Below are 8,492 nucleotides of genomic sequence, written 5' to 3' on the forward strand. Positions count from 1 at the left end.
TTCTGAAATAGTAAAGCCTCTACACCTGAATTATGTGTCCAGTGTCTTACTGTATTTCAGTCAGAACTTTTACCCTGTCTACTCCACCTTGAATCCAGAAGAAGCTCCAATGCAAGTGAAAGTAGCCCAGGATCTTCATTCATGAAGCCAAGGGTAGAGAGTATCCCATTTTCCTTCTGCTCTTTAGGTTGACCCGAATCTCCCTCCCCCAGTCTGCCCTTCCTCTTTCCCTTCAGAGCTCCTAGCCTTCAGCTGGCTTGTGACCTTTCCCAGAGGCAGGATCCCTTACTCAGATGGGATCTGACTACAATCCTTCTCTTGTTACTGCTTCTTCTCTTTGAAAGCTGTATACTCTCTTCAGTGTGTTAAGATACCTGTTACCAAAAGTAGACCTATCATAAAGCTAAGGAAGAAAAAGCATCAGGGCCACTTGCTTGCACAGGTCTGTTTCAAAGTCATGGACTTAATTTTGTGTTCTTTTCCTCAGAGAGAGTTCATCAAATTTTATATAGTTCAGGCCCCACTGAACCTGGATCTGCTTGTTCACCATCTCCCCTGGAGTGGTGTACTGGAGGCAATTCATATCAGCTCACAAGAGCTAATCACTCAACTATTATATATTTGGCTCTTATCAAAAAAAAAAAAAAAAAAAGACTAGTATTGGTGATGATGTGGAGGAACTGGAACCATTGCATACTGTTGGTGGGAATGCAAAATGGTGCAGCTGTTATGAAAAATAAGATGGCAGTTCCTCAAAAAAATTAAAAACTGAATTACTATATGATCCAGCAATCCCACTTCTGGGTATACACTCAAAAGTTTTGAAATCAGGATCTATAAGAGATGTTGGCACTCCTGTGTTTACTGTAGCATTATTCACAATAGCCAAAATGTGGAGATAACTTAAATGTTCATCAACAGATGAGTGGAGAAATAAAAAGTGGCATATGCATTCAATGGAATACTATATAGCCCTAAAAAGCAGAAAATTCTGCAATATGCAGCAACATGGATGAATCTTGAGGACATTATGCTAAATGAAATAAGCCAGTCACAGACAGACAAATACTGCATAATTCCACTTACAGGAGTATCTAAAATAGTCAAATTCATGCAATTAAAGAGTAAAATGGTGGTTTCCAGGGGCTGAGAGAGGGGAGAAATAGGGAGTTACTAATCAGCGGGCATAAAGTTTCAGCTAAAGAGGATAAATAAGCTCTAGAGAGCTGCTGTATAGCATTGTACCTACAGTCAACAATGATGTACACTTAAAATGTGCTAAGAGAGTAGATCTCATGTTAAGTGTTGTTACTGTTAGGTAGCTAGTCAGACATGAACTACAGGGGAAAAAGGAATAGAGACCCAGCTCTGTAACCATAGAAACTTCCCTTGAAGACCTTTCTTAAGCACCTCCCAGAAATACCTCCCTTTTAGGGTTATAAATTACCCCAAATCCTAGAGCACAAGGCCATAAAAGCTGCTGGCTTAAACCAACTAAAAACACATGCACAGAAAGTATTGCCCCTAACTTCAGCCTCATTACACCATCATTATACTCTCATGACTATGCCAGGAAGTTCATAAATCTAATTATAATGGATCAAATTCTGGATAAACATGCACAGTAGGAAAAAAGTTATATAGTAGCCAATTATCAGTCAAGGTGACCTCACATAGGGATCATCTAGGACCGCCCATCATGGCCCAAATATAAACAGATCTTCCCATCTGTACATTGTTACAGCTCTCCTGGCTGGAAACCTGCCTCTCCTTTTGGGGTGTACTATCTTCTCTTTATCTCCTAAACTCTTAATCTCTTTATCGCCTTCCTTAGCACAGCCCATCTCCTTCTAAATTGTACTTTCAATAAATCTTACTTTTTCTCAATCTCGCTGACCTGTAATTCTTTACTGCGTTGGTGGGGAAGAACCGAGGAACAACACACAACACCACCATCCACTGTAGTCCACTATCCACCACCATCCTCCTCCTCCCCCATGCCTTTTAGTGTGGGAAATCCAAACAGTTGGAGGAAAAAAGTTGATATTTAACTTTTTTAGTCTCCTAAGCCAGATTGTTCTAAGATGCCAAAATATACACAAGGAATAAATAGTGGGAAAATAAAGTTGTATTTCCAAAGTATTCATATTTGTGATATTTTTATACCTGATACTTAAATTCTATCTCCATACTGGGGGATTTAAAAAAAATACGCACATTTAATATTTAGTTTCTTTTTCTTTTTTTTTTTTTTTTGGTATAGCACTTTTGACTTTCATTTCTTTTAAAAATACATTTTCTATTTTACATTTTTATTAAATTTACTGGGATGAGATTGGTTAATAAAATTATATACATTTCCAGTGTACCATTCAATAACATCATCTATATATTGCACTGTGTTTTTACCATCCAAAGTCAAATCATGTTTCACCATGTATTTGACCCCCTATCCATTTACCTACCTCCCTTTCCCCTTTTCCTCTGGTAACCACTAAACCTTTTTCTGTGTCTATGAGTTCTTGTTTTTCTTGTTTGTTGCTTTCGGTTTTATATCTCACATATGAGTGAAATCCTTTAGTTCTCAACTTTTTTCTGTCTGACATATTTTACTTAGCATGATAATCTCAAGACCCATCCTTATTACAAAAGGCAGTATTCCATCTTTTCTTATGGCTCAATCATATTCCATTGACCTGGTTGGCTTGCCAAATAATGTAGGGAAGAGGCAAGAGAACTAAATGTTAAATCAAGCTTTATTCTGAGATGGCAATGTACTGATCAGCCCTATGGCCAGACCACAAGAAAACCTACCGAATAAAGGAAGGTTTCTGTTGGGATTACCATGAAGGAAAAACAGGAAAATAGAGTCTTTAATTTAATGCCCTACACAAAATTAACATATTCATTCATTCCCTATGGCTAAAACCATGGGCAACCTATGGACCAAAGGCTGACAATTGCTCTCAGGTCTTTCTCACTACATACTCTTATCTCTCACACTGTATGCTTTCTGAAGAAAGGAAAATGAGTAAAAAAAGTCTTTAAAGTGTAATTCACAGAAAGTAAGGATGCTTTATAAGCTGAATTCCTTGAACACTTGCAGTCCCTCTCACTGGCTTTTTCTCGGTCCCTCTCAATGTCTCTCTCTGTGTCCCTCTGAGTCTTTCTTAAGTCTCATTCACTTCTTGCCTCTGAGAGGAGACAACACTGTCTATGGAGTATTACTCCTTCTTTAATCAACTTTCCTTTTGACTCTTAAGTGTGGTGTGTGCTTGAATTTCTTTTCTGTCCTCAGTCAAGAACACACACACTCTCTCTCTCTCCCCCCTCCCCCCCTCTCTGTCTCTGTCTCTGTCTCTCTCTCTCTCTCTCTCTCTCTCTCTCTCTCTCTCTCTCTCTCTCTCTCTCTCTCTCTCTCTCTCTCCTCTCTCTCTAATACAGGGCTTGAGCTCATCCCCCCTCAGAGAACTTTGCCCTGTCCTTCATTACAGGTACCACACTTTCTTCATCTAATCATCTATTGAAAAACACTTCTGATGTTTCTATGTCTTGGCTACCTTTTCCTCTAAGATCAGAACTAAGACAAGGATGCCCACTCTCACCACTCTTATTCTATATAGTATTGGAAGTTCTAGCTAGAACAATTAGGCAAGAGAAAGAAATAAAAGCCATCCATATTGGAAATGAAGAAGTCAAATTGTCACTTTTCACAGACGACATGATTCTTTACATAGAAAACCCTAAAGACGCTACCAAAAACCCCTTAGAAACAATAAATAAATGCAATATTGTTGCAGGATACAAAATCAGTGCACAAAAACCCAATGTGTTCCTATATACAATGGAATTTTAGAGAAAAATGAAAAAAAATCTTTTGGAATTGGAAGAAACAGAATAAATTACTTAGGAATAAACTTAAAGGATGTGAAGGATCTATACCCTGAAAATTATGAGACATTATAAAAAGAAATTGAAGAAGAGACAAAGAAGTAGAAAGATGTTCGTATTCATAGACTGGGAGAATCATCATAGTAAAAATGGCTGTATTATCTCCAAAAATATATATAGATTAATTCATTTTCTTTAACCAAAGACTTTTCTAAGAAACAAACTCATCGGCAATATTGAAGAATTGATTTACATTTTTTCACAATCTCTCTCTGTGTGTACCTTTTTATCTGCAACTTAAACAGAAATCCCCCATTACATGTGGTTAAAATCGGCAATTGTCTGCCATTAAACATGTTGTGAATTTCTACATCCCTTGCACCATTTCTGGTGCCATTGAACCAGAAAGCTATTACATGGACCCTTACTATTGCCAAGAACTTCAAACGCAAATGTTCTACTTCCAGAGGAGAAACGTTAAATTTGGGGAAAATAAATGCGTGGGAAGGGATCCAGCTCCCCCAGCTCCCCCAGCTCCGCATGCAGCCGGCCTGGATGGGCGGCCAGCTAGGTTGGGCGGGGCTGAGCAGCTGATCCCTCCAGCCGCCCCGTGGGGCAAGCGACCGCGCCTGCGCTCGAGCTGCCTCCAATCCGGGGCCAACTGCCATCACCGCGGAGAGGCCCGCCGGCCACGCAATGCTGTCTATCTTACTGATCCTCTTAAGTCTGGGCCGGCTGACCTCCACTGACCATCGTAAGCTGGGTCTGCAGAGCAGTGCCCTCCTTGCTCCAGAATCCTGGGCCCGGCCAGGGACAGCCCAGCATTCCGTTGGAGCTCTCTTAGTTTCAGGATCCTGCTAGTCCTGGTGATTGGAGGGCTGAGAGCACTCCTGGAATAGTTGTCCTTCACTTACCTGACCCTGTACCGGCAGGAGAGGGAGCTCTGCTTCTGGGGAGGAGGGTGAAGGAGAGACCCTGGATGAGGTTCTCAGACCAATATTTCTTTACCTAGGGAGGGCTGAGGTCACCGAGTCCCAAGCGTCTCTGGAGAGCAGTAGGGTGTAATACTCCCAAGTCCAGCGGAGACTCCTCCTGGAATCGTACAACATATGATTTTGCCCTGTGTGTGTGTGCGTGTGTGTGTGTGTGTGTGTGTTGGGTCTGGGAAGTTCAGAGAGTGATATGATAGGGGAGGACAAGTATGTGAAGAATAAAAATGCTCTATATTCTGGGAATGCTCACACACGTTTCCCTTCCTGCAGACTCTGAAGCATCACTTCTGCAAATTACAGTGCCAGAGAAGATTGAGACCAACACCAAGGATGGCGATATGTCAGAAACGCAAGTAATTAAGAAATCTTTTTGTTTGTTTGTTTAAATGAACGTTTTATATTTCCCGGATTACACGACCCAAATGAATCCACGCATCTTTCTTGTTCTATTACTGTTAAAGAACCATTTTGTCTGAATAAGAGCAAGTTTTGTTGATTTGTTTTCCATTTCTCAAGTAATATATGAACATTATGAAATTTTAAAGTTACACGGTGATCTGATAGGAATCCAAGGGTTGGCATCTCAGTAGCAAGTCTGAGAAGAACATTGAATTGCCAACTGAAAAAACTATTACACATCAAGGCAAGTTTTATAAATTGTATGGTCTATCTGACCGTCTCCTTTTGCTCACCAAAAAAATCCAGTGAGAATGTGTTTGTAAAAGCTATTACACCAAAAATATAAATATCCAGAGAGGTTAAATTGTTTAGGAGAGTATAACATATACTTGGAAAATGCTAACAAAAAGAAAATGTGAATATCCATGATAATAGCAGGGGAAAAAACAAAAGCATTGAATGCACAAACACTTAATACACACATTTTCATGCAAACATTATGAGTAATAAGCATCATTACTTAAAATAGTTCAGTGAGAATGTATAACAATTCTAAATTTATATGAATTTAATAAAATGCCCTCAGCACATATAAAATAAAAACTGATAGCACTGGAGGGAGAAATTTTCAGATCCATTTTCATAGTGAGATCTTAAAATATTTTTCTCCAATGTTGGTTGACATATCATAAAAATATAAAGACAATTTGAACAACAAAAATAACCATTTTATTTCATGGATATATGTTTATAAAAGCGAGCCTATGGAGTAAATGTACTGTTTTCCTCTTTCTGCTCTTTGTTAGGACTGACTAGACCCAACAGGGCAGCAGTCCCCAACCTTTTTGGTACCAGGGCCCAGTGCTCCTACGAGAATCTAATGCCTGGTGGTCTGAGGTGAAACTGAGGCGGTGATGCTAGCTAAAATTGAGGAGCTGCTGCAAATATAGATGAAGCATAGCGGGGTAGCCTACCACTCACCTCTTGCTGTGAGGCTGGGTTACTGCCAGGCCACGGACCCAAACCTATCCGGGGCCTGGGGATAGGGGACTCCTGCCACAGGGTATCACACATGAGGCTTGCCTTTAATGGCAAAGCATATGGTGCAGCAAGAGAAAGAATTCAGGTAAATATCAGGATCCAAGAAACATCCAACAGTCAGCTCTCCATGAACCCAGTTTCTGCTCCTGGAACATGCTGAGTCTGTGGCTTGAAATAACAAGACCAATGGGAAGAATTTGGGCCTTGGGAGAACTCCTTACAAAGCTTTCGGTGACTCTAGCCAAAGTCACAGCCTTGTCAAAGTAGGCAGGGAAAACTAAGGAAGCTAACCTTGGCCAGGGGACTGTTGAAACCTAAATGGTGCACTATAAATCTCATTGCCTTTTTCTTAACTAAGAGTCAGAAACATTCAGGCCTGTAGGCATCCCCAGAAATCAGGATAGAGCTTTTCTAATCCAGCAGTAAATCAGCTCTGTCTACACAGTAGTTCGTATTCTTCTCTAGAATATACAGGTCATTTAACAAAATTTATAATAGCAAGTTAAAAAAATGAAAAATAAAAAAAAAATCGTGCAGAACTCTGGTAACAATTTAATTTAAAACTTAACAAAGAGACTGGAAAATGTATTTGGTAATTTAAAAAAGCACTCGTACATAATTCATGGGTTGAAGAAATCATAAATTATAATGGATATTAAATAATAAATAATGGACAAGAATAAAGAAATTACAAACCGAAATTTGAGTCACGCTCTTAAGATGGTATGGTATAAGGGTATAATTTATAACTTCAAATACTTAAGTAAACAAAAAAATATGAAAATTAGAAGTTAAAAAATATAACCTTAAAAATGTTAAGATGTTACTAAAATTAAGAAGTAGAATTAATGAAAGTTAAGTTATAAGAAAATACCCCATATTCATAATCTCAAAAATTGATTTTTGAAAAGAATATAAAATAGATATTTTGATGAGATAGACTAAGGAAAAGAGAAAGGAGAAGGAAAAAATATGTCATATCAGAAATGAGAATAATGCAAAGTAGTAATAAAAATCCCCAAAATATATGCTAATGATTTGTTTAAGCAAAATAGTTAAGTGCAGAAAAATACTAGTGACCTACAAGGAAATAACAGCACCGATACTCTCTCCCCTGCCTCTAATTACAAGCTATACCGATTGTTTAAGAAATGTGTATAATTAGGGCAGCAGTAACGGGTCCAGGTGTCTCCAGAGGGGACCCGGCCACAAGGCAGGAAGTGGCCAGACTGTTTTATTAGAAGGCCGGCGGCCTATAGGATCTCCACTCAGGCAAGGAGGGTACACACAAGGCTGGTCAAATCAAGGTGACCCCAAGAAAATGTCTCTTCCCTACAATGAAGGAGGAAGAAGATAAAGAAAATGAGAGCAGAGGAGAGGTTATCATTCCTCAGAATAAAGGCAAGAAAGCTACCACAACTCCAGATAAGAGGGTGATGGTTTCCTCAATAAAAAAGGTTGCAGTCGCTACACCAGCAAAGAAAGCAGTTGTCACCCTGACAAAAAGGCAGCAGTTACACCAGCCAAAGCAGTAGCGACACCTGGCAAGAAGGGAGCAGCCATGGCAGCCAAGGGAGCAAAGAATGGCAAGAAAGAGAACAGTGAAGAGGATGCAGAGGAAGAAGATGTCTCTGAAGACGAAGCTGTGGGGATTGTAGCAAGCCAAAGGCAAGATAGCTCCTGCAAAAGCTGTTCCTGTGAAGGTGAAGAGTACTGCATTGGATGAAGAAGAAGTGGAAACTGTAGAGAAGAAGTTGAGAAGGAGGAAGAGGAGGAAGAACCTGTCAAAGAAGCACCTGGAAAAGGAAAGAAGGAAATGGCCAAAGAGGAAGCAGCTCTTGAAGCCAAGAAACAGAAAGCAGAAGCCACAGAATCACTCCATCTTCCAGTCTCTTTGTTGGAAACCCGAATTTCAACTAATCTGCTTCTGATTTTAAAACTGGTATCAGTGTCATTTTTGCTAAAAATGGTCTTGCCGTGTGGATGTCAGAAATGATGTGTCTAGGAAGTTTGGCTATGTGGATTTTGAATTTGCTGAAAAAGCCTTGGAACTCACTGGCTTAAAAGTCTTTGGCAATGAAGGTAAACTGGAAAAACCAAAGGGAAAAGGCAGTAAAAAAGATTGTGATGCAAGAACACTTTTGGTTAAAAATCTGCTTTACGTAGTTA

At 39.6% G+C, this 8,492-nt stretch overlaps 1 protein-coding gene and 1 long non-coding RNA gene across 2 annotated transcripts in view; both read left to right on the forward strand.

Annotated features, from left to right (window-relative positions):
- The first annotated feature begins 4,576 nt into the window (after positions 1-4,576).
- The window catches only part of LOC105300972 (A disintegrin and metallopeptidase domain 3-like), an 80,259-nt gene continuing 76,343 nt past the window's right edge, over positions 4,577-8,492 (forward strand). The window contains 2 exon segments of the mRNA XM_023520053.1: positions 4,577-4,645; positions 5,154-5,236. Coding sequence (XP_023375821.1) covers positions 4,588-4,645; positions 5,154-5,236 — 141 coding nt within the window. The 5' untranslated portion in view covers positions 4,577-4,587.
- Positions 8,099-8,492, forward strand: part of LOC105300967 — a 667-nt gene continuing 273 nt past the window's right edge. Inside the window, exon 1 of the long non-coding RNA XR_002775971.1 lies at positions 8,099-8,405. This is a non-coding gene — a long non-coding RNA (uncharacterized LOC105300967). The remainder of the gene's footprint in view (positions 8,406-8,492) is intronic.

This window comes from Pteropus vampyrus, unplaced genomic scaffold (genome assembly GCF_000151845.1).
Source record: "Pteropus vampyrus isolate Shadow unplaced genomic scaffold, Pvam_2.0 Scaffold8, whole genome shotgun sequence".
NCBI classification, from domain to species: domain Eukaryota; kingdom Metazoa; phylum Chordata; class Mammalia; order Chiroptera; family Pteropodidae; genus Pteropus; species Pteropus vampyrus.